Source organism: Anas platyrhynchos, chromosome 2, assembly GCF_047663525.1.
Source record: "Anas platyrhynchos isolate ZD024472 breed Pekin duck chromosome 2, IASCAAS_PekinDuck_T2T, whole genome shotgun sequence".
NCBI classification, from domain to species: Eukaryota; Metazoa; Chordata; class Aves; order Anseriformes; family Anatidae; genus Anas; species Anas platyrhynchos.
In genome coordinates this window covers 152,659,524-152,686,136 of record NC_092588.1, presented here as the reverse complement: position 1 = coordinate 152,686,136, position 26,613 = coordinate 152,659,524, and the positions used below count along the sequence as shown (strand labels likewise).

The following is a 26,613-nucleotide window of genomic DNA, read 5'->3' as shown; positions in this document are numbered from 1 at the left end:
GGCTCTAGGAATTCACTGTAAATCATCCTGCTAAAAATATCTCTTCTTCCCAAAGTACTAAAATAGCTTTTTGTTGTAATTTTTGCTGTCGCATGTCCTCCTACAACTCCAGTGTCAATGGTGATCCAGAGTAACACCGTTACACACACAACTTATAATAGGGAATGGCTCCTTTCAAATAAGCTCCACTATATTTAAGCATTTCAATTCATGTTTTAGCTGATTTAAAGAAGAGTCACACCAGTGTAATAACTTAGCATTAAGGTGAACAGTTTTGTTTCCCAATGATTACCTGTTCTAGCTGTTTTTGGACCATACTTTGCTGCTCTGTAACATGTTTAAGCTGTTCTGCATCTTCTTCTGGGAACTCACGGCCAGCTTTCTTGGCTGTACGCTGTTTTGCTGAGAGTGCTTTTTTTGATTTTCTGTGTGCTCCGATTTGCTCCTCAAGGTACTTCTGTTGCATTTGGAGAAGCTGTTGTGTTTCTTGCAGCCATTCCTCATATTGCTTTCTTTGTGAATCATCTAAGAGACAAGGGAAATAAAGTATGACATGATCTCATCGTACTTTATAGAGATGGAGTTTAACCATCAGGTTCCCCCCTTATCTTATGAAACTGTTGGTCAAGTTCAGCCAAATTTGACAGATGAGTTGAGATCTCAAGAGACATTAAGCTCTTGGAGTAATCTGAGTAAGGAAGACGAGATCCAAATTGCTGCCTTTATTGAGAAAGCAGTTTTAACTTAAGCCCTTAATTTCCAGAGACACCAGACTGCTATCCAGTCAGTATATGTGTGTATGTGCTAGCCAGCGAGCAAAAGCAGCTTTGCAAACAGCTGCAGAACCTGCAGGTGGTTCCCTGCTCTGTCACAAAAGAAAGGATATGGAAGGCCTCTTGAAGGCGTTGGGTACAGGCAAATATAGCTTAGGGAATAAAGACACAGATTTACATGAAATATGGTCTAATTATTTCTGGTATTTGCACAAGTTGTGTACACTTAAATCTATTTTTGTTATGACTTCTAGGAAAAAAAAGTTAAAATCATAAACATGAAAAATTGATGAAATGAAAGAAAGGTAGAGCCTCGTCAGGTTTCCAGTTCCATGTACTATCTTGTATTTCAAAATCAACAATCATTGTACTCAACTTCAGGATGATAAAGAAGGCAAAGTAATTTGAACACACTAGTAAATTGGGATAGCTAATTAGTAAGGGAGAAGTAGAAGCTATTTAACCTGAGCTGAAACACAAAAGCGAGTGGAGAGACATTCTCCACTGGTAGAGAAAGACACTTCACTTGAGATGTAAAAAAGGAATTGGATAAAACACTACTTTCTTTCAACTGAAACCAAAACCCAGCCACTACAGATCATAGAAACTGGGGTAGGATTCCAAAGGAAAGAAATACCAATTTGTATATTAAAGTGTAACGGATCTCTTATTTCTAATCACAGATGGCATAAGCTTTACTTCATTTGACAGAGATCCTGAAATATCAATATGAGTGAAGAAAGTAGCGGGCAGGTTAATTTGTTTTTAGAAATGTCTGATAATTTAGACTACATGACATATTTCTGACTAATTATTTATTATAAATTATAATAGAATAAATTAAAATACAAACTACTCTACAATTCAAAGTTACTGCATGAAAATTACCGCACCAAAACCCAAGCTTTTTACAATTTGTCTTCTCTGTAAAAATATCTTTCTCTTGGCTCTCAGCACAGTGCCTTCAGTACCAATGCCTTTTCCTCCCCACAAATAACTGTACTGTCATTTAGACTGTAACTGTGACATTACTCTTTTTGCAAATGAGAAATGCTGATCTGCCAGGAGCAATCCATGGCTCTCAGATATTTTTCCGGAGGCAAAACAATCATGTCCAATAACACTTTATTGGCACTAAGCCCAGAAAGTGAGACACAGGGTTTGGTGACAGTATCATTTGTCTCACGATCACATTGCGGCAATGAACTGGATCATCAGGAATAAGGCAAGGAATTTCCATGTGAAGAATGTTTATCTTGTATAAAGAATAAGGATATCTATAGGACAGTATGGTTTCAGTACAACCGCATCCTCCTTGTGCTCCAGTTTCTACCGCATTCCTCTTTAACAGTCACTGTGGTAGAAACAGTCATTGAACCTAACAGCTCAACTAAATCGATTCACAGAGCTATCTACAGCCTCAAGGGGCACTAATTCTTTCAGTGATATATTCTGTGAAACTAATCATGTAACCTGAAGGGACAACCGAGTGGAAATGATGGAGAGGAACTGCAGATGGAAAGTACTGAAATATTAACAAGTTCCAGGTAAGAATAACTACTACTGAAATGAAGAACAGATTTTCTCAAATGCTCAGAACCACCCCCCAAACAGAGCTAAGCCACTGCTGAGTTCCATTTAGGATCTCATCAGAAATTAATACAGAAAATATTACTCAAACTTCTCATTACGTATTTAGCACGGCTACTGCAGTTGCTGGAAAAGATGAAGGTGTTTGCTTTGTTTCTTTTATTAATAAATATCAAGTCAAGTTCTTGCAGTAGCACTTTTTGTATGTCATCTTTCTCTCCCAACATACGCTGTTTTAATTTCTGCTAACAAATCTCTTCCTTGTCTCAGAGACTACCATTTGCAGTTGATCAGGGCAAGCAGAAGTAAGGAAGCTATATATTTCTACTTTCAGCAACTGTGTTTTCCAGCTAATCTTGCTTAATGCTTGGACAGCTTTTGTAGGTATTTTTAAAATGACAATGATGCTGCACCAACCTTTTTGCTTCTTGAATAAAAATAACCCACCAGTATAGATTCTTGTTCTCACTCAGCTCAGAGAATACTACAACACAGCAGAAGACCTGATCTTTGAGATAGCAGCCTGTCAGATAAATACAATTACTGTTCTTAAACACATACAAATAATGCTAATTATTTGTGTGTTCCACTTCCCTCTTTTGTAATGGTGTTTTTTTTGAGGATAGTTTAGAAATAAAAAGTTAATAAAATTTTCTATTCACCCTTTCCTGAATTGGTATTGTAATGATGAAGTGACTCAATTTAAAAAGGATCAATTTATGGACATTTTATTTAGAAAAAAAAAAAAGTAACAGAACTGTCAAATTAAAAGTTGACATACAACTAATTCTTCGATCTGTACTTACTGACAAAACCAGGACCAAAATTGGGAGGATTCGGTCTAGAAATCTGAGGTGTCAAACTTCCATCCTAGAAATTTCAGAAAAACATATAAATGGGAAAATTAAATCATGATCCAATTTAAGAAAGTTATCATTACTAAACATTTGTGTTGTAAACTCCGTATCAAGTTGTACTACCTGTGTAATGGCCTGCTGCATGTGATTCTGGCCTTCGCTGGTCTGAGCCCCTGGCACCGGCTGACCCATAAAGGGAAACCTATTGATACATAAACACAAAATGTAATTGGAACTTTTAGAACTGCTGGGTGTTTTGGAGGAGAAGGCAACATTCTGTATTACACTGAACTTCAACAAAGCATGTATATTTTCTAGACATTTGCTCTAGCTTCCTTACCAAATGTTTTAAAAACCAGTAGAATATTTTTTCTCATTTGCCCCTACAACACACTTTGCTCGTGGCTTATACTACTGCATTTTTACACTTTTATGACAGGCCAATAAAACATGGCATACTGTGCTAAAAATAGTGAAGGTGCCCTGAAAAAAAAAATGCATTAGTATTTTAAATATTCTAATACAAAGAAAAAATGAAGAGAATAATGTATTTAGATATTATAGAATCATAGAATCTTTAAGGCTGGAAAAGACCTCCAAGGTCATCTTGTCCAACCATTACCCTATTCCCATATTACCCACCAAACCGTGTCCCTAATTATCTGCTCTTTCTGAGCAGAAATGTCTCCTAATTTCCAACCTGAACCTCCCTTGGCACAACTCGAGGCCATTCCCTCTGGTCCTATCACCTGTGAGAAGAGGCCGACCCCCAGCTCCCCACACCTTCCTTCCAGGTAGTTGTAGAGAGCAATGAGGTCTCCCCTGAGCCTCCTCTTCTCCAGACTAAACAACCCCACTGCCCTCAGCCGCTCCTCACAGGCCTTGTGCTCCAGGCCCTTCATCAGCTTCGTAGCCCTTCTCTGGGCCTCAATATCCTCCTTGTAGTAAGAGGTCCAAAACCAAACACAGCACTCGAGGTGTGGCCTCACCAGAGCAGAGTACAGGGGGACGATCACTTCCCTGGCCCTGCTGGCTATGCTATTCCCAATACAAGCCTTCTTGGCCAACTGGGCACACTGCTTGCTCATGTTCAGGCGAGCAATGACCAACACCCCCAGATCCTTTTCCTCTGCACAGCTTTCCAGCCACTCTGCCCCAAACCTGTAGCACTGCATGGGATTGTTGTGGCCAAAGTGCAGGACCCAACACTTAGCCATGTTGAACCTCATCCCACTGGCCTCTGCCCATCGACCCGTCCTGTCCAGGTCCCTCTACAGGGCCTCCCTACCCTCCAGTAGATCAACACTTGCCCCAACTTGGTGCCATCTGCAAACTTACTGAGGGTGCACTCAGTTCCCTCATCCAAGTCAACAATAAAGATGTTAAAGAGGATGGGCCCCAACACTGATTCCTGGGTAACACCACTTGTGACCAGTCGCCAGGTGGATTTAGCAGCCCTAAAGAAAGGTGTTGAGCATTGCTTACCTGTTCATAACCATTGGTGGCATCCCCATGTTACTCTGTGCCATGACTTTATTGATCCCCTTCAGAGCTACCATTTTTGCTTTCATTATAGGATCTGTAATTGCATCGAAGTCTACGAAAGAAAGACAGTAAAACTGAATTACAAAGCTGAACGTTACAAGTTATTAATTGGAACTGACTTGTTTAGATCTAGTTCATACATAAATCATCAGCACAATAACATAACTATATTACTATTTCAAATTACTTGTCTTCTCCACTTTGAAATTCATGGTAAATATGTTGCTTCATATATTCCCTGAGGAAAGTTAATCCAGCCACAACTGCTCTGGTTTTCAGCCATGACACACAAAGTACAGCAGATCAGGTTGAGAAGGACTCTAGACTGAATTTGAGACAGCAGATTAATAAATTCTATTTATAGTTCTAAGAATCAAGAAGTTGGCTTGTTTCTGAGTTCAGCTGGCAAAACTGACCCATCACCACAAACATACTACGAAGAACTGTTTGGTCGCTCTGTAATTACTGGTAGTACACACGCCACATACGGTATCTACGAAGACCATAAGCATGGTGAACTCTTTCCTGCCATCTCTCCTGTTTGTTGCTCCACAGAGCAGGACAACCAGGAATGACTGATGGTCCTCATGAGTGAGTACAGAATGTCTGAGGCTAGAAGAGACCTCTGGTAGTCATCTTAGCCATCTAGGGTGGCCAGGCTACATTCAACGATTCCTTTCCTTGAGCCACCGTGAACATTGCCAAAAACGTAGAACAACCATTAACAGAAAATCGGTTTTGAATATCAAAAGGTCAGTTATTGCCCTCGATCATGTAATTTTGTTTACAAAGAGTGCATTTACGCCAGATTACATATGAAGTGACAGAGCTCATGCTTGACAAATCAACAGTAGTACAGTGTTAATCCTGATCCTGGTAAAGTCAATCTGAGCCTTGCCAGTGTTCAGCATTTCACTTACACACTCAATTAGCAGACTTCCATTATACCTCCTGCTCAGGTTGATTTTTTGTTATGCCATCTTCACATTCCAAACATCTACCTGCTTCTGTTAGTGCTACAGATTATCTACTGATTTTTAAATAACTAACCAAAATACACATATAAATAGATCACCCACATACCAATATTGGGGAAAAATGGCTCCGAGCGTTGGCGAATCATGGCTTGCATCTGCCGCTGCTGCTGCTGCTCCTGCCTTTCCTGATCCAAAAGATCCTGCAGAAGAAGTGGCTGCTCCTCCAGCAGCAGTGGTCTCTCTCGGTTTTGTTGTTGAGCTAATGGTTGAGGAAGCATTATCTGCTGAGGACCAGATATGCCACTAGGACCAGGACGGTTTGCTACAGCCACAGTTTGACTAGACGTCTGTCCTGTCCCAAAGTTATGATTTGCTGACTGACCCTGAATAAACCCAGGGTTTGGTGACCCTTGAGAAAAATTATGGTTTATTCGTGGCACCATGGCCAAATTGGAATTTAAAGTGTTTTCCAGGATCTGTCCACCAGGTGTCATTAGTGTTTGTGGAATACCTGATGCTTGGTTCAGTTGTGTTGCTGGCAAAGATTGAGAGGGAGACCCTAGTGTCCTTGCTTCAGCGTTATCTGAGCTTTCATTAGCTAGCAAACTCGAGAGGACTGGTGTGGACCCAGAAATACTGCAGGAACTTACTGCTCCTTGAACAGGCAATGGAGCAGATCCCTGAGCATCTGGACTAGGCACAGTTGTTTCTTGACTGGGAACAGCAGTAGCTTTGTCAGGGAAGTCTGGGTTAGCAGGCTGCGCAGGAGCCTTTTCTCCATCTTTCAACTCTGTTTCGGCAGCCTGTTGAGTACTTGTTGATTCAGCATTTCCATCGCTTTTTTCATTTTCATTCTTCTTTTCCTCATGAGTCTTTGGGGAAAGCACTTCTGTTTTAATTTCATTTTCTGTAGTAGATTTCTTCTGTGGCGACAGGGTCTCAGGATGGGCTTCAGTTTTATCCCCTTGCTCCTTCTGTTTTGGTTCTTCTGCCTTGCCCTGGATATCTAGTTTGTCATCAATGGGGACACTAAGATCTAGTTCTTCATTAAACATTCCTTTCTTATCCCCCACGTCAAGGTCGGGGTCTGTGTATGCAATTATATCAAATTCCCCAGATCTTAGAAGGTCATCAAGGTGAGGATCATTGGTTTCCAAGTTATCTAAAGTGTCTAGTTCATCCCCTTTTCCATCCTCTGTGTCTAGATTCAAATTTTCCAGATCCTCATCATCCAAATCTTTGACTTCAACCCCATCAAGGTCTTTCACATCCAAATCTTTTACAGCAGGATCATCAGGATCAAGCTTTTCTTCTAGACCATCACTTGGCTGGGTAGGAATCTGTAAATTTGCCGATTCATCACTTGGTGCAGGTGTAGGCAAAGATGGTCCTGGGAAAGCATCGGCCACTGGTGGATGGCTTAGAGAACGTATTACAAGTGCAGGTGGGTTTTCAGGATTGATTTGATCCTGCTGGGGCTGCGACATATGCTCCAAACCTGTAGACATCTGCAACTGGTTAGGTATACCTTGAGAATTATGTCTCAGTGGTTCTGCCGGTCTTGGGCCCGGAAATTCCTGCCTGGGTATAAACCCTGCATGTCGCTGATGTTGCGCTGATGGATCCATAACATTTGTTGCAGAAGGAGTAAAAGGCAGCCTTGGCCTCCCATCAGGAGCTCTGTGACGTAGTTCAATAAATGCCTGACCCAATATATTGTGCTGCTGAACTTGAATTCCCTGCGGAGGAAAATGCTGCGAGATCCCAGATGTATTATTTATTTGCGGATTGTTCACTGGCCGAGACATATCTATAGACAGAGATCTTCTCAGCTGTGGTGGGACTCCAGGGCGTTGCATCGGCTGCTGAGGGCTGAGGAAACGTTCTTGACCTGATGGTGGACCATGGCCACCTCCTGGAAACCCAAATCTAAAATAAAGTATGAAAGACTAAATAATATTTTTTCTCAGGACTGCCTAGCCTGTCATACTTGACTAAATAACTATTCACCAAACTGCTTTACATGATACATTCATTAAGATATTTAAATAAATATTGTGACTGATTATGCTTATATTCAAATGAGTTTTATAACTACAATAAAATAATTGCTTTAATTATGTTTAATAAACAACCTGTTTTCAATTCCAATAATAATGAATAGAAAGCTCTGTGACAGCAAGATCTAAGCAAACAAACTGCATTTTAATTCAACTTAGTACACTTAAAAATTAATGCACGGATTTACTGAAATAAATTCAAAATACTGAAAATAGTAATTCCTGAGACTACAATATATGTCAATACTGGTATTCATTGTAAAATGGCAGAGACAGAAGTCAACATTAGATTACATATTCATTATAAAGGAAAACAAAAATATTACACTGATCCATTTCTAAAGCAGCAAAAGCTAAAGTTATACTTTTTTTTTTTAATAAATGCCTCAAAACAATGGGCAACAGTATCTTGCAGTTTACCAGAATTTCCAGTTTCTCCTTTTTATTTCTGATAAATTCCCAATAAAATACAGTTTAGAAGAGTGTTAATCAGCGAAAAGTACATTCTAATGTTACAGATACTTACAAGAAAAGGTACTGTACATACAACTTCAGGTAATATTACCAGCTACTATAGATAATGTATGATTTTTTCACCCTCCAAAAAACCCAAACTTTGTATATAATGATTTCTGCAGATTTAGAACTACTGCTGTAATATCTGGGTTTTAAGAGACCAAACTGCTTACCTAAGACCATGTGGTCTCATCCCCATGGCATTCATATCTCCTGGAAACTGGGGTCTATTGAATTGCCCGTCACCAGGAAATGGTCCGCGTTGATCTTTTGGGTATACTGGGAACCTTGGCCCGCCTGGAGGGACAACAGAGGACCTAATATTCCCAGGATACGGAGGAGGAGGACGGTTAAAAATTGGATTTAAGTTGTCTTGCTGCCAATGCTGAAGAGGAGTTGCATGGGGAGTAGCTGCTTGCTCCTGTAAGGCTTTTTCCTGACGAACTGCATTCTTCTTCTGCTGCTGTTGTTGTAGAATAATTTCACGTAATTTCTGGCGCTGTTTAAAAAAAAATTCATTGCGCTTGACATTGCAATTGACATATTTTGAAGTGTTATACTTCACTAGGTTAAGCCTTTCGGAGGAAAGAAGTTCTTCAATCACTACAGAAAAACATTACATTACCATAATCACCTCAGAAGTTAGAAGAGGGATCAGATTGTACAAGAACGCTGGTAAAACAGAATTTTTATCTCCAGACCTCTTGTTAGAGCATATAGTGCAAACCCATTTCACCAGTTAACACAGAAGCAATGCTCATTTCCTTTTTCTATTCCAGCAATGCAGACCCTTTCAAGGGTCCCAAGGAAGAAAGGTGACTGGAGGGAGGTCCACTGAAGAAAATTCAGCAAGATATTTACACCACAGTTGCAGAATTTACTTTGACTCTGTGTGAGCAATGCTACCAATTTTTCTGCTAAATCCAATTCCCACTGCTCCTTCCAAACAAAACACCAGGCAGCCTTCCACAAGTTGAAGGCAATTTTATGTATGGCTCAACAAGAGCTGTTTGTCAAACATTCACTGACCAAAGCCTGGAGTGAATGTGCCTGCAGAGGAGCAGTGACCAGTGGCAGAATTCACCCCACCACGTTAGCTGCCTGAGAAATTGGATGTCTAGGCTAAGACTCTTGCCTATGCTCCCTTTTTTAGTCAATTAACAAGTCACTGACAATCAGTTCTACATCTCATCTATTGCAGGATACAATTAGTTGTCCTTTTGAGGTTTTTCTTTCTCACCTCGTATATGACAGAACTATTGTAGACCAGTCATCTACCTCTTCAACAGCTTCAATGATAACCTTTACTTCATTTTTGGATCTTGCCCCAAATTCCTTAAAAATTACTGATGTTTTTATATTCTATACGTTCTGGCCCTATCTAGGAGAGCTAAATTAATACACCAAGTGAACAGATGTAATTCTACATTACACAGCTATGTTTAATGCCAAGAAACTTCAAATATTTACCAAAAATGGGGGAAATTCTCCTATTTATGAAATTTCAATAGCATCAATATTAAACATTATTCTCACCTGTCTTAATTTTTCAGTATCTGCTTGAGGAGACATATTCATGGTATTCTGTGTATCTGTTACTCCTGTAGTGGGTGCTGGGCCAGGAACTTGTGAAACTTTGGGAAACTGCTGCCCTTGAGAACTCATTGGAGAATTTGCAGATGCACTGAAGTTGCCCTCAGATCCAGGCCGTGACTGTTCAGCAGCATCGTGGGCTAGCTGACCAGTTCCAAAAGATTCTGGCTGAGGTCTTGGAGTCATGGGTGGTTGATCATAGGGGTCACGTGCTGGAGCAGCAGGACCATGGCTAAATGAATCCGTTATTGCAGGTCCTGCTGGTCTGGGAGTTTGAGAACATGGGTCTGGCGGCCTGACAAAAGTGCCCTGCAACCTGTTCTGTGATGTCTGCAGGAAAGGATCTCTGTTTGGTATTAATCCTGGTCTTGTCATTGCAGGTCTGTTAAAACTCTCTGGTATTCCTGGCCTTGGAGTTCCTGGTTGCTGAGAGTAAGGATCATTCAGAACTGGCCTTGGCGTTCCAGGAGGTTGAGCGTATGGATCAGAATGTCTCTGATTTGCTGGGGACTGAGCAAATAAATCTGCTGGCTGTGCAGGTCTTGGTGTTGGTGGTTGCTGCATATACGGATCGACTGTGGTGGGCCGAGGAGTTCCTGGAGGTTGGGCATAAGGATCGGCAACTGGCCGGGGAGTACCTGGAGGTTGGGAGTAAGGGTCCTGAGAAGCTGGCCTTGAAATGGGTCCGGATTGAGGGAAAGAATCACTCTGCTGGCGCACTATCCGGGGCGGATGGGTGAAAGACTCCTTTATTGCAGGATGGGGAGTAAGGGGAGGCTGGCTGTACGGATCGTTAGGCTGATTATGGGAGAAGTTATCCACTGGCCTCGGTGTCAAAGCGGGCCGCTCATACGGATCAACAGGAACGCGCCTCGGTGTGGTTGGCATCGAGGTGTAAGGATCCTGTGGAGACTGAGGTGGGCGCATGGGAGTTTTAAAGGGTCCAGGGCTACCATCAACAGGAGTAGGAGTAGGAGTCAACGGGGGCCGTGCATACGCATCAGCAGAAGTTATTCTCTGTCTCTGAAAGGTATCGGTTCTGGGAGCTGGCTTAGTGAAGGGATCACCGCTTCCAGCTGTCAGAGGAACTTTCCCTGACTGCTCCATAACTATGGGTGACCTCGGGACCCCCAGGGGTTTGGAGAACTGATCTGGTGGCATGACAGGCCTGGGCGTGTCTGGTGGCTTTGCATAGGGATCGTTGCTGCTTGGAGATGAAGAACATGAATCCCTGACTGGCGAAGGCCTGCTTCCTGATGGTTCCGTGACCTGGATGGGCCTGGACATGGCTGACTGTGGTGCACAGGTGTCTAACGGTGTGATGCTACCCCTTCTAACAATGTTTTGATTAATAGGCGCCGGTCTAGGTGTTCCCACCATCTTAGCATACGGATCCATTGGAGAAGGAGGCCTTGTGCTTGCGGAACCTGGAGAAAACATCTGCTGGGAGGATGTCTGGGGAGCCTGAGACTGAGACAGGGAATCGTGTTGGATTCGGGTTGGAGTAGGGGGTGGGGCCTGTGGTTTTAGGAACACGTCATCGGAGGATGCTGAAGTAGGTGTAGCAGGTAGCTGCTGCTTTGCAAATAGATCCTTGTGGAATGTTTGCTGCGCAGGGGACATACTGCCATTGCCAGTCTGCGGTGTCAAGGGGCTCTGGATCCCACTGCTAGGCGTGTCTGAGCCAGACTGGCTCAGATGCTGTTGTGAACCAAACTGCTGCTGCTGCTGTTGCTGCTGCTGTTGCTGCTGTTCATTTTTCACTTGTTCAAGCTTCTGCGTGGCTTCTATTTTGGCTTGCTGCTTACTTTTTTGACGCATTTGCTGTTTTAAAGTTATAAGGGAAGAGGTTACACTTTTACATACATGATAAAATCTTCGATGACTGAAAATGAATCAGTAATATTAAAACTTTCAAGCACGCTACGTATCAGCTATGAATAGTTGTAAATTGTAAATGCAATGGGAGCATAGAGCACAGCTATCTGTAAAGTTCAATTACCCTGACATGCACCCTTGATTACCTGGGAAGAAATTTTCCCAGTTTGCCTGAAGAGCAGCAGAGCTTTCCAACCCCGTACTTTGAAGACCAGTACTGACAGACGCAGCACTGATGGAGTAAGCTGCTGCATACTGCAAGGATGAACTTACTGCAATATAGGGTGTATAAAACCAATCTATTACACCAGCTAACCATACAGTGAAAGAATAACCTACTTCCACAATAGGTAGAATTTAAGGGTAGAAGTTTTAAAACAAAATTTTCTAACATTTACTAGCAGCTTTTCTTCTGATAGCATCTATTTCCTTCCAGAATGCCTGAATTTATACTCTTCTACAAAAAAAGATTAAAATTGATTTATTCTAACAAAGGATTCCAACAATGCAATAAAAAACAGGAACAAAAATAAAACAGCCTAAAAGCAACACACCTGTCTGAATTTCCATTCTTGTTCATGCTCCGATTCCCTCTGTTTTAATGGATCTTTAAAGAGGTCAGAGTCGATACGTGAGCTAGGATCAATGCTATCCTGTTGCTGTTGCCTTTTCATGGAGTCATTTGACATCTGTACTTTATTGATGCGCAAAGCAGCTCTATTATCTCTGGCTTTTTGCTGGGAAAAGATTAAAAAAAACACGTATGTAGTTAGCCTCGCTTTCTTTTGCTAAGAGTGAACACTGCATCTGTTATTCCTACAAAATTTACAACCAAATTATTGGTATGACTTATTTTTATCAAAAACATGCTTGTAAAAACTACATTACAAACTTTACTAAGAACTTGAAACTGAAAATACTTCACCCCTGTAGAAATCCTGTGTTTAAACTAACACAAACAGAGAGAACTAAGGAGTTATTAGCAGCAGAAGTTTTGTATACATGAGTCCCTGTTCAGGTACTGCGCTGAGCCAGGAAAGCATGAATCCGACCAGGTTACCTTTCAAATTGTGTATTGTTGTGGTCTAAAACCTGAAGACATGAGCACAGCAGATAATGCTTGGATCAATAAAGGTCAATACTGCGAAGAACTTCAATGACAAGAAAAATACAGTCTACTCCATTAAATAGCCTCTATAGATCGCAGTCCGTGTTAAGTTAGCAGTACAAACATAGGATATGGGTTTATAGATCAGGAAAAATTGGATGTAAGAACAGCAATTCCTCTTCAATGAGGCATTTTACAGCTATACTGACACTTTAAAACATCTAATGAAAGTTTCAGAGTCTGTTTTACTACCAGTCTAGGATGCGATTCCTTTTCTGAATCAAATCCTCCTCACATCTTCTTTTTAACAATTTTATTTGCGGTTTTCAAGAGGGGGCTGCTTGGCAGAAAAGGCTTAAATCCTCCCCTCCGACAAAGAAACAGTAACACAGATAGAAGCACCAGTGTCACAGCAGCAGAAATCAGTGTCACTTCCTCTCTTAAGTGACAGGATTGTGCATAGTAGTAAGGAAAGTAAAATGCCTACAGCAAAAATGTAGTAACAATCTTCTGAATTTGATTTCTAAGGTAGCCTTTATTCATCCCCCCTGAGTGAAAGATCCTCAGGACAGGCAACACAGCAGCTCCTTGTGTGCACAATGCTGAGTACACTAGAAACGGCTGTAGTTTAAGTACATGGACTGTAACATCTGTGAGGAAATAACTGCTTCTTACTATGCAAATACATGTACATGCATGAGCAATTACATGTGACCTTCCTACCGAAACACGAAGGAAATATGCATCTATGTCTTGGATATCTGTTGCAGGAAGAATAGGACTACATTTATTAAGAGCAACGAAAAAGGAAAATTCAGTAATAGAATTAATTGTAAAGTGATAAATGCCTGGATAAAAATCCACCCATTTAAATGAATAGTTTCTTGTAAATGCTGTATGGAGGGAATCACCAAGATTTAATATAGCATGGATGAGATGACAAAGAGGTCCAAAGGTGCTGAAGTTACAGGCCTGAATGAAAAGCAGAATAATAATGATATCTCAGTGATACAGAGCAGACAACAGAGAAGGGCTGTTTCAAGTGGACAGGATTTTTAGAAAGACCAAGATCTTAATGGCTTGGGTGTCTACTTCCCACACTCAATCTAGAATAATAGGTGGGGAGAATGAAGGAGACTAAAAGCATAACCTTGTAAAATCCTCAGAAATCTACATAGTGAGAATGAGAACAATCGTCCAATTACTGTTGTGATGAAAGAAAGAAAAGGTAAGAACTAGAAGAGAATGGAGACATAAAGAGCATTGCAAAAAGGTATGTTTGCCAACGATAGCTGGGCAGGCTGAGAAGAATGAAATAAAGGTTCTGAGGTTTGGATACCACAAGGCTTTAACAAGAGGTTACAGCAGAGCATGAGGGTCGCCAGTTGAATGGCATCAGGAATCAGAGACCACATATTCCAGACAGTTACTACAAACATGTCTGTTTGCTTGACTCAGATGTGAAGAAGGTGAAGGCTTTTGGAGAGAAGAATGGAGTCCCTCATGCTCCCTATAGCATGGAGGATATTAAGAGTCTGCACTGCAGAAAGAGAAGAGAATGTAGTAATAGGGAACAGTAAGGCAAACAACAGAAGAATAAAAGAAAATGAGGAAAGTAGAGATGTGAAACACTGATGCCTCTGGAATGGTTAGTTCAGCAGGTGAAAGACTTCGGCAACTCTAACGGGGCTTAAAAGAAAACACTAGTGAGAGGGGAAGATGAAAGAGAAGAAGGTCACATCATGATCTGTTATCATCCTTATGAAGAAACCGGTGAGATTCTGTGCAGAAAGAGACAAGAGCAAGTAAGACTTGAGGCATGAATCAAATGTAGCAAGGAAGTAGTGAGAACCGCAAATGTTCTCATCTCAGTTGATGTTTTTAGATTGTACAATACTAATATGGTTTATTTCAAGGATGAAAAGCAGAAAAAACAGGTAAAAGTATTCAGAGATAGAAATTGAATTACAAAGACATTCTTAGCATAAGTGATCTTTCATTAACCCTACTTATTTAAGAAAATAAAAATGAAAGTATTATAGATGAAATACTACATTTTTGCTAAACGTATGCAAATGCAGGTGGTAGTTGTTCTTACCACATATGGAGCCCTCTCTTGCGAGCTTGCCTTCCTCCACAGTTTAGCAATCTGCTTCACTCTTGTAGCCCAGTCTGCACCAAAAAATGTGTTAATACACAAGGCATTAGTAAGTCTGGTTTGTATCATTTCAAATAAAGATGCATACATTTCTACACAATTTACCTTATTTGGTAAATTGCTCACCTGGGAATTCTTCCTTTAGGTTAGGGAAGTTGATATTTGTATAGAGAACAGGTGCTACTGTTGCCATTTCACCCAATGCTTCCTCTTTTTCCCACTTAAGAGTGCTTCTTTGAGCATTGGACATCGTATCACCTTCACCTTCCAAAGGTGGAGCAGATGGTGCCCACGAGCTGTTTGGATCGCTTACCATTGGATTGAATGCTGGATTCTTATCCCTGGCAAGGCAGAAAAAGGGTTTGTTTTGTAAACAGATTCATCTCAATATACAGAAACAATTAGCAAAGTACTTTTTCTGTTTGCTATTTCAGTCGTCAGCAAGCTGCAAGAACACAGACCTTTTGTAGTGGCTGTCTAGAACTAAGCAGTTCTATGCTAACTGTATCACAGTAATTAACAGCATCTCCAACATCCAAGTGATAAGCAGTGGATATTTTTGACTTCCCATCTTCACTTACCTGGTATCAGTATATGGTTGCTGTGTTATGGGAGAGAAGGTGCTCAATCCACCTCCAGGAGTCAAAGCTGTATGAGGGAGATGAGGGTTAGGGCCAATCAGACCATTCATAAGTGGTACTCTTGGAAATGCACTCTCTCCTAGAAAAAGAAGTTACATTACTGTTTTAAAGGGTGACTACTTAAGGTAGAGGTGGAAATTTCTGGTGAAGACATGCCTCACCAAATGAAATACTAATTGCTTTAAAATTTTATACTGCTGACCTTACCTTTTTGGAAAGGTTTTGAATTAAATTTACTTTGCTTTCCTACAAGCTTATGGGGTTCCTTGCTACTGTATCACATCCCTGCACAGATTTTATGTATTTTTTAATGGTTTTCCAAAGCTTTTGCATTACTCCATGTTGTGGTACCACACTTAATATTGAAATATATTCCTAAAGGTTAATGGTCTGTAATATGTTATACTGAGTTCCAGTGGAAAAAAAAAAAAGTTCCACAAAAAAAGGAAAATCCACACTGCTGCCAAGCACCAATCATGAAGAAAGTTGCTTTTAGTCCTTGGGGAATTATGATTAACCACCTGAATTAAACATCTCTTCTTCTGAGACAGCAGTGTATCAAAGGAAGCCCTGTTATCTACTAACTCCCTAATGTGTAACCGATGAACTAGACAAAACCTAGTCAAATGAGCATCAGCATTGTAATTGTATGTCCAGCCTAGCACTATTGAGGAGGAAAATTTTATTTATTTGATTAAAATATTAGGCAAATCTGGCAGAGGCAGATTCATTCCAGCAGATGGTCTTTGCAGATGTTCCTACATGGAATTAACACTGACCTTTGAATCCCTGTCACTGAAGTGCAATTATCAATATGTTCTGGATATTTTCCTAATAGCACAAAAGTAACTCAGGAATAGACATATCTGTAGGATAATTCACTGTATCACTTTCTCACACTTGACATGACTGTTTTTTGATTTACACATTACATAAACTACCCAGGGAAGTTTAGTTTGGATGAGAGTAACTTGATTAGAATTTAGGAAAACGTGCTTTATCATAGCTGCTAAACAGCTAGTATATGGTAACTCAAGTCCTGGCAAACAAACACAACAGAGAGTCGAGGCTCTCATTCACACAGTAGGCTTACGTGTCTGCATGAGAAGAGACTGTTAATTTTATTTGAAATTGCTGAAACTTGATACAAGCTTCCCCATTACTGAAGTATTTATCTCACAGAAACATGTGGATCATTACACCATAACTGAACCAAATTACAAACCTAAAACTTCGTAATTGTGGCAATTCCCACAGGGAGAAAGTTAAACAATCTTACAGAGCTCTAATGCTGAAGTTATCAAATATCCAAATAACTGGGAAACTGGCACTGATATCTATATTATCTTTTGCTTTAAATCACCTCATTATTTGCTTTAAACTCTCTCCTTTCCAAGACTTTTTGAAGTATTTCCTTCTTATGGAAATTCAATCAACTAGGAAACCAATCATTTTTTTTCTCTTGTGATTAATTCATGGGTGAAATCAATTTGCATGCTACTTTTTGTAGTACCAGCATAATAAGATTGGGCACTCTTTATATGAGCTCAAGGAAAATCCACTAATGGTGATGTGTGATGAGAAAAGAGTGCATTTAATTATGCTCATACATACTGCTAAAATCTTGCTCTACTAGAAACAACAACAGAAAGTATCAGTTTGCCCCTTGCTTTCAATATAAAAGCAGTAAGGCACTGTATTAATTCATAACAATTTTAATAGTAAGAAAGAAAATAAATGATACATTCCAGAATTTCTTAGCCTCCTCTTTATTATTTGGATAGGAATTCTTAACGTTACGCTGAATTCTTAAAAGAAATGTAAGACTCACTAAATCACTGTCACACAGACTTTTTCATTAGTCTCAAGGAGGTACTCGGAAGTAATGAAAGACCAAAATCAGAAGAGAACACATGCTTTATCACAGGCAATTTCAAGAATATGAAAGTGTCAGCTAAAATAAAAGCTCCAATATGTCACAAAAATCTGAAATAGCTGTCCCTTTCAGTTAGCAACATTTACCTGCATATTAATTACAGAGTCCCTTCAAAACTTTTTTAGAAAAATATTTCATGAGTTAACAACAGCAGGTTCCAGGAATTAACAAAAGCAGTAATTAAGGCGTGTCCTACTTTCATGTTGGCATTTAACAGACGTACAACTCTCTTGATTAAGCTTCTGTTAGAAGTAACAAACTTTTTTTTAAGCCAAGGACTTACCTTGGCTGTGCAAAGACATAAGTTGTGGTGGAGGTGGAGGCTGCGGCAAAGGTGCTGGCTGTGTGGTTGCTGGACTTAATACCGCCGTGAACAGATCTTCAACATCCTTTCCTCCTAGTTCTGCAAAAACACTGCGCGTAAGTTGGCTGGCATTGTTTACAAACTGTATCTTGTAGAAGACAACACAGATTAAGAACACGTACCTGGGATTTTGTACAATTTGCCAAGAATAGCACCTGGGCAAATTAAAAACAAGACATAATGAGTAATCACCAAAAAATGCAATAAAAATAATTCTGCAACCAAATGCAAACAGTCAATGTTACCTTATGTAGGTAGCAATTTGAGTTTAAAAACAAATAAACAAACAAAAAAAACCCACCAAGTTTTCCATAAGACCAGATCAAGAATGACAAAAAATTACCATCTGTGACCATTTTGTCTAGTTCTGGACTGAGGATTCCATCCAATTGTTCTTCACTCAATGGCCGTGAACTCTGGTTGACATTTGGCTGAGGCAGAGAAGAAGGATCATCAGAGATGGGGCCAATATCCAATCCAGCTGAAGGAGGAAAGAATATTAAATTAGACATAAGCAGTAAAACCTACTAATGTAGAATAAAGGCCATAAAACATATATTTTTTTTTGGTAGAGCTATCAACTAAATGAAGACTGTTAAAATTTGAAAGGAAAGGCAAAATATGACATCCATTAGAAAGAAGTAAACAAACACTCCCACTAATTATCTCCAGTTTACTGTACTGTTTGAGGAATGTTAATTGAATAGAATGCAACTAGAACAAGAGAAAAATTGTGTTGAAATAAGACTACCGAGTTCAGTTACAGCAATTTTTCAAGCATGTAGTCTTCAGTATGCAGTTCCAATATAATTATTTTTCACATTTTAAAAACAGTAACACTAGCAGGCAGTATGTTGCATCCTCCTGTACATTAAGCTTCACCCCAAACATTCTTATGTATTACATTAATTATCTACTGAAGTGCTCTTGAAGTGTACTCAATATCAAACCAGTTATAGACGCTTCCATCTCAAAAACAACTACTGAACATTCCAGGTTATATTAGACAAAGTTTTTTGTTGATACTGAGAAAACGTAACTTTCTACTTAAATTTCACAGCATCCTTTACAAGTCAATAAATCTCTCAAAAGAGAAACATCTTTGAAAATAAAGCTAGACACTTCAGCATTTAGACTATATTTCTATATTAAACACCAAATAAAAATATATTTAAAATAATGAAACATGCCATTCTACTTATTGTCGAAGTGTGTCGAAGTGATGAACGATCGTCCAGTGAAAACAAAAAAGATTGATGCTGTCTACTCTATTCATGCCTTAATATGTTCACATTGTTAAAATGCTTGTAATTTATTAAAGATACAACTACAATAAAAACTACACACTACTACTATAAGTAATATTAACGGCGACAGAAAGAAAATGCATGGTTTTGTAACATGAAACACAAAAACTCACAAAGGTTTTCAAAAACTGGAAGCAAAACTTTATGCAATACTCTACTAAATGTGGAGTGCAGAGTTTATAGGTCATGTTAGACTCAATACAGAAAGAGTGGAAAACAAAAGCATGAATTAGTGTCACAGTAAAGGACTACTAGCTTCTACACATGCAGTTGTTTCAGCTAAAACCACTAGGAAAGATGACTACTTCTAACCATGGATCATCCATTGTTTAGTTTCTTACCAAATGGGGAGGGTGAGTTCTCAACCTGGAAAGTGCATAAATCAAGACCTACAGGACCCAAACCAGATAAAATGGATGATTATAACATGAAAACAAACTAAAAAAAAAAAAAGTAAAGAAAAAGCTGCATGCTGAAAAAGCTACGCAGGTATGACAGACAATAGAAGCTGCTTTTTTTTCTCTCTCTCTAGAGAAGCAAAGCGAAGAGCCAGGTAAAAAAAATGCCGAAGAGGTTGGGTTGTTTTTTTTGTAGAAGACAAAATCACCTCAAACCAAGGTGTTCTTAGGATATGAAAATCCTGTCTGAAATCACCTACAGCACAACCTAGAATACAACAACTACATCTATAGTAAAGAGAAAAAAGAGAACACAAATTCCAGAGAGACCTTATAAACATACATACCTGAATGATCTCCAGACTTCACCAAATCATCAGAAAGTATTCCAAGAATATCATCATCGGTGTTTAAGACCTCAGAAAGATCAGCCAAGGGATCGTCAGTGCTACCTGTAGAAGATGCAAAGTAAAATTAACTAATTGTGGCATTTTTATGTTTAAACATGACTCTGGTGATGTATGATAGCTTGAGCTATAGACTCAAACACAGGTTTACCAGGCTATACTGGCCCTCCTCATGTGCCACGCACTGTAGGTTCCTCTGAAGTGGGAAACAAGTCATCATCCCCTCCCCACTCAGTACTGTAGCCATGTTCACATGTTTAAATTGATCAGTATTTCTGGAGCATAATGAAAGCTATAAATCAGTTGTGCAGAAGAAAGACTGCTTTTTTTTAAAAAAAAAGAACCTTTTTTTAAGTTTTAGGAAAAAAAAGATCTAACGAGAACTCAACATCTAAGACACAAAGGCCCATGAATGTAAGAATCAACAAATGTGTTTGGTAAAGGAGACAGCTCACAGCAAGTGAATGGGAAATATTACAAAAAAAAAATACAGAAAAAAATAAAATTATCAGTATTCTTCTCTTACCACCACTATCTTTCTTAACACTAGAGAGCAACAGTCACTACACCCTGATATGGAAAGAAAACTTATCAGTAAGAAGGAGTAGTAAGTAAATGGAAACTGGAGTTGCTAGTTTTATGATCAGAAGTCCTAGAGAAATGAGAACAACCAGAGGTAGAAATGTCACATTTGTTTGCAATCTAGCAAAAACTAGTCTGATCCTAGCAAAAAAATATGGAATATTAAGTAATAATTTTGGATACAATTTTCTTCTTGACATCCCATTCATTAGGGTGAAGCAACTCCAAACAACCCATCTGGTTTTATTAACTAGGTTTTAGGATGATTACAGACATGCATCATTTAAAGAAAATTATTTGACAAACAAAAAGAATTTGAGAAAAGTATTTTTCAAAAAAACTGCAAACTATCATGACCACATGAGAAATCCCTGCAAAAACAAATGTGAAGAAATGGTAAAACACAAAGATGCATATAATTAACATATAATTAACAGAGAAAAGGTATTAATACAAATCATACAACATGCAATAAGGAAAACCAATACGGGCAGGTAAAAGGGGCCAGAAAGTCAAAGGGCAAACGTATTTCATACATATACGTGTATCTTTCCCACTGCTCCTACCCAGCTTCCCCAGAAAAGTATTTCTAGCTTAATTGTGAGGCCTGGTGCCAAGGATTTAATGATATCACGAGGCTATTTTCCGATCTGCTAAACTTTACAGTGATTTAAAAGTTCCTTTTGTTCTTCAGAGACGACTCTTTTCCCTCCAACCATTAGTAAAAGTCAAAATGAAAATTCACTTTGCTACTTTTATTCTTCATTTTTATCCTCTGTAAGACCAAGGAAATGATACCATCTTAATTAAATATCTTATGTTTGCCACTCAGGTCAATCGATGTGTCAGCATACAATGCTCTAATAACAGATACAAGTGACACAGCTCCTACCAGTATTAGGAGGAGTACTTATAAGTGTCTCCAAACCAAAAACCACTTAGTTTAATTATTTTAGTTGTGGACTTGGTAAAAAGGACTATGAAATTTAAGGTTTTAAACACAAGCTAGTTGTTTGTTTGTTTTGATACACATTTTCTTCCTGGCAATTTGGTCACACACAATCATGAAAGTCAGTAACTTGCACCAGGCACCATGCTGTGGTGTTAAGGTCTTCACTTGGCTAACAGGCAAAGAACAGACTTGAGCTGTCTTCCAACTTTTCCGAGCTCCTGCCTGAAGGTAGGCAAGTAGCAGGGAGAAAAAAGCCCTTCTGAGGGAAGTACCAAGACCGTATCAGCATCCTTCAATACGCTATGGTGCTTTCCTCCACAGCCTTTATTAATGTGCTTGGGAAGAGTCCCTAAGAATTCGACTTCTAAAACGAACCCAAATGCATTGAATACGTAGCAAGAAAAGACTCAGGTGCAGAGATGTAAAACCAATGCGTTGACCGCCCATAGTTACCAACTGGTTGTGAATAAATTCAGGCTTCAAGTTGCAAGGCTTCTAACTGCTAAGGCAATGAGACTGTAATGGCCTTCTGATGAGACTGGTGGGTTGGAAAAAAGCCAACTGCTATCAAGATCGAGCTGGTTAAGTCTATAAAAAGACTGAGTGTCGGCTGTAGCAGGAGGCTATGCTCTATGATCCACAAGCCTTATCTCATATAAGACATCTAAAGTAAAGTGATGGTGGTTTTTTTTTTTTTTTTTTTTTTTTTTTCAGTTTTAATTCAATGGATGCTAAATATTATCTTGGAAATAACTAAATCCCTTTTATTCAGCTGCTCCAGATCAGAATCAATAGCTGGTTGACATCTGTGCCAAACAAATAGCTCAATACTGCTCATTAGTTTGACTCTTCAGAATAGAGATGAAAACTAAGACAAAGCAAGAAAGAAAATAACTTGCTTATAATGCCGTATCTCTAACAGAGCAGGATTCTACTGCTACCTCGTGATCCTGATTCCTCTGATACATTTAGTTTAATTTATTTATTACAAGAGTAAAAACGCTTCTCCCAGGGCTGCAGCCACCCTAACGTGTTTAATCACAGACTAATGTATCTAGATTTAAGATATCCCAGTAGCGATGGAATTAGCTGTGCAGGGACGCAGATGACTCCTCTCTTTTTGTTTAGGAATAATTTCCTTAGCATTCACTGGAGACCCTATTTAAATAGATGACTTTTTCAGCATTCCCAGGAAAAAATATACTGAATATAACCTATTTTAAACACAAAGAAAGTTCGTATTTCCAGAACTTTGCCAAGATGCCTTTTTTTTAGATTTTGATGAGGCACACTCAGGTCAAGGCTCTCAGGAGTGACACAGAGTCCCCACATCACTCAGGATATATCAGATCACAACCCCAGATCACAGAGGATGCACAGATCATGGTCAACACCTTCATCATTACCAACAAGCAGCCAGGAGACTCTGAGACCTGGTGCTGTGTTCCCAGTGAGCAAGCCCTTGCACTCTGCTCTAGCAGCTTTCTTTTAAATGATTTTAAGGTTTGACCCCATACACAGTGTGCCACTTGTGTTATAAAACCATGGGAGAGGTGAATCTTACAACCAAAAATACAAATTGTAACCTCTTTCCTAGATCGAAACCAGAACTGGCAGCCTAAAGCTCACTTTAATCACTGTTGCTAGTAACTGAGAGTGAAGAATAGACTCTAAAAACCCTCTTCTGTCTGGCTCTGCCAATCACCATCACTACTGCAATCTTGTCTGGCAAAAGCTTTGGCTACTCTTAACCAAGCTCTAAGAATAAACAGTCACAGCATGTTGCTGCAGTGCATTGTCAATTCGTTAGCAGACTGAACACATCACTGTTAAATTCTCTACCAGTCCTGTGTGCATGTGGAAAAGCAAAACAGATCAACTAACTTCCTCCTAAGATACTTAAGAGCTCTTTGGAAGAGGAACAAACATATCTAACCCTTATTGCTGGGTTTAATCAATTGAGTTTGCATGAAAAGAACATCTTCCTTGTGGAAAAGACCTACCCAGTTAAGCAAGAATTCTTACAGGAGTTAGCAATCCTGGTTACAACTGGCACTGTAGGAAAATAACACAGTAACGACATGCTCCTACCACTTCCAGGTGCAGGGAAAAAAGCAGGGCTATAGCAAACTGATGGAAATAGCACAGGTGCTCTCAGACGCTGCTCTCATCACCAGCTCCTCTGCAATACTAGCCAGAAGGGAAGATCTGACTGCTGCTAGCTCGATAATTAGCAAATTTAGCAAGGTCTCCATCAATCAGATGGAATCTGGCTCTGTCAGACATGTGGATGCTATTGTGGAAGTAACTGTCTCCCACATGGTCACAGCAAAAGAGTTAAGAAAAATTGCACTGGAACTGATCAATGTTGGCAGATGACTTCAGCCGCTGGCTCTCCAACTACAACAAACAGCTCCGTCTGGACACAATTTTGGCCTGAAATCTTAACGGTAGAGAGACAATTGTTGAGAACATTCCTATGGCCAGAAAACACTGTCCTTTTAGACTCTCACATAAAATGGGAAAGACAGGAGGTTATCCACTGAAGCTGTTGCAAGTAATTCATTTATTTCCTAATAACCACCCCTTTATAATTTATTTCTGCATGAAAAGAAGAGGAAATGATGAAGTTTTACAACTTTGCTTATTCATAAAGAACTTTAAAAAAAAAATCCTTTCCATTTTGGAAAAAGACACTATTATATTAACGTCAAGTTTCAGCAGTTTTAAAACCTTCCTTATACTACCATAATATATAAACTTTAATGATTTTAATCACACAGTTTGAGATGCCAACAAAGACTTCAGAATCTGTGCTTCATGAAAGAAAGCTGGGGTGAGAAAATGTGTGACTATATTTTCTTGTAGTGCTGGAATCAATGGAATATAGAACTCGAAACACTCCATTTCCAGTAGTTTCCCCTTAAGGCGAAGTTAACCTTTGTATTCTCCATTACTCACAATTTCAACTGTATAACAATCAATGTTTAATTATAATGTAGCCTTTTGCTTTTCATTTAGCAGATTTTCAGTGAGTAATGATCACAAATAAGTGATCTTTCTGCAAAAGACTCTCTGGGCATTGGAAACTGTACTAGTGTGTGTCAACATTTTTAGATGGAGAAAGACAGTGAAGATGAGCTGAAACACAAGTCACAAATTAACCAATATAAACAAGATACAGAAACAGTTTTTTAAAAGTTCAGAATAGTAAGACACCTCCAGCTAACAGCATATACAAGACACAAAGGAAAAAAAAAAAGCAGAGCAGACAGTAAGGTTTTTGTTTTTAATTGCTCCTTTGTGTGAAGCTGCCCTTTCAGGAGCATGTATAACCCTCTGGCTACTTGCAAAACTCCCAGTATTATCTCCAGCAAAGTTTTGCAATAGAAAGCAAAACCAGAAGATTGCCTAGGGGCTACAAACTGTACCTTGAAAGGGCACTCATGTTCAGAAAGGGCATGGTGAACCAAGAGGAGGAGAGGAGATTGGTAACCTAAAATAATCTAAAACATTAAAGAAGATAGAAATTGGATGATACTCATCCAACTAACATTCAGAACACTACTAAAATGCCTTTTAATTGGAGGGTTTTTTGTATTCTCCTATAAGGGATCTGTATGAGCATTCTTAGATGGAATTCATTTTCATGAATTTTACAGACATGGATCTTACAGTCAAAGAGTTTCAGATTTTGTGTAAAGTTCCAACTGCCAAGCCATCCACTGCTCTTGCTGCGACAAGTAAAGCCCTGGAGCTAGATGTCACTGATTATAAATGTAACTCAACCTCACAAGAGCACTTGATGCACAGAATGCTGGAAAATACATCAGTCTGCACTCCGAAAGTGTGGAAGAGCCCCATTTACAACAAAAACAAACTACGGGATTATCACTAACTTTAGCTTTGTATACCTTGAGGTCCCAGTTTTGCCTGAGCTGGAGTGGAGGTTGAGCTACGAAGTGGGTCTGATGAAGGATCCAGGAAATTGGTGGTCAGATTTGTTTTACATGAGAGTGGAAGTGATTCTTCAGGCAAATTATCGAGGCTCATCTTGTTTTGTCTACTGGTATCTAGTAGATCCTTCCCAAAGAAAGCTTCCTGCAAAGAGGACAAAATGATTCAATACAGGAAGAACAGTCTATCTACTGAAAAGATTACACACCCAGGAAACTTAAAATGAAAACCCCAATGATTACTAGAAAAGTAAAATTACAGTCTCAGTCCCATACCTTTCCAGGTATAGCATCTTCTCCAGGCTATGAGGTGTGGATACAGCTGATACATAGGTTACCTGAGGTAGCTACATAACTCCCTTAAATTCACATCTTAAATTATATAGAAAAACTTCTGTCTTCTTATGTATACACAGCATAGACAGTGTACCAATACAGTGCTATTGAAAAAACATATGAATCTCAAAGAAGCTATTCAGTATTTCTTCTTGCACAAAAAATGAGAGCTTAAGGGGAAAACTACTGAACAACTTGATTAAAGCCATGAAAAAGTTGATGAAAAATACTCAAGCTCACTGTGGTCCAAGTTCTAGAATGATTAAATGCTGCACTGCAGTTAGTACAAAATTGTCCTAAGGGAGAATTGCAGTAACAAACTACCTAAAGGTGTTTAAAATACTATTCACAGCCACCACTAACCTAAACCTGACTACTTGAGTAATTTGCCAAGAGCCTATCAAGTTTTACTCATTGCCTAACAACTTTTCCTGTTTTCATGTAGTCTTTAAAACCTCAATTTAGGACATAGCATCTAGAAATAAAGCTACAGACTGATTTTTATTATCAGTTATTCCTATTAATTATTCTGTTCTACATGACTAATATGTGCATTAAGAAAAACAATTTGTTCTTATTAATACAAAGGAAATTTTGCTTAAGTATTTTCTTTCCAATTCACTTCCCCACTTAGGAAATACATATTATTTTTAGACAGATTGCTCTGCCTCTGTCAATT

At 39.2% G+C, this 26,613-nt stretch overlaps 1 protein-coding gene across 14 annotated transcripts in view; it reads right to left on the bottom strand.

Annotated features, from left to right (window-relative positions):
* The window catches only part of KMT2C (lysine methyltransferase 2C), a 195,964-nt gene that overhangs the window by 22,675 nt on the left and 146,676 nt on the right, over positions 1–26,613 (bottom strand). For 12 of the 14 annotated variants that reach the window (XM_072033849.1, XM_072033848.1, XM_072033844.1 and 9 more), the window contains 17 exons: positions 25,557–25,743; positions 20,049–20,153; positions 19,645–19,692; positions 18,340–18,477; positions 18,119–18,151; positions 17,916–18,035; positions 15,637–15,775; positions 15,182–15,396; positions 14,996–15,069; positions 12,344–12,526; positions 9,855–11,735; positions 8,492–8,817; positions 5,849–7,671; positions 4,706–4,817; positions 3,344–3,422; positions 3,170–3,233; positions 293–525 (listed from right to left, as the gene is read on the bottom strand). In XM_072033849.1, the coding sequence (XP_071889950.1) occupies positions 293–525; positions 3,170–3,233; positions 3,344–3,422; positions 4,706–4,817; positions 5,849–7,671; positions 8,492–8,817; positions 9,855–11,735; positions 12,344–12,526; positions 14,996–15,069; positions 15,182–15,396; positions 15,637–15,775; positions 17,916–18,035; positions 18,119–18,151; positions 18,340–18,477; positions 19,645–19,692; positions 20,049–20,153; positions 25,557–25,743 (5,760 nt within the window). The remainder of the gene's footprint in view (positions 1–292; positions 526–3,169; positions 3,234–3,343; positions 3,423–4,705; positions 4,818–5,848; positions 7,672–8,491; positions 8,818–9,854; positions 11,736–12,343; positions 12,527–14,995; positions 15,070–15,181; positions 15,397–15,636; positions 15,776–17,915; positions 18,036–18,118; positions 18,152–18,339; positions 18,478–19,644; positions 19,693–20,048; positions 20,154–25,556; positions 25,744–26,613) is intronic. The other 2 variants (XM_072033850.1, XM_072033853.1) reach the window with 1 other exon arrangement.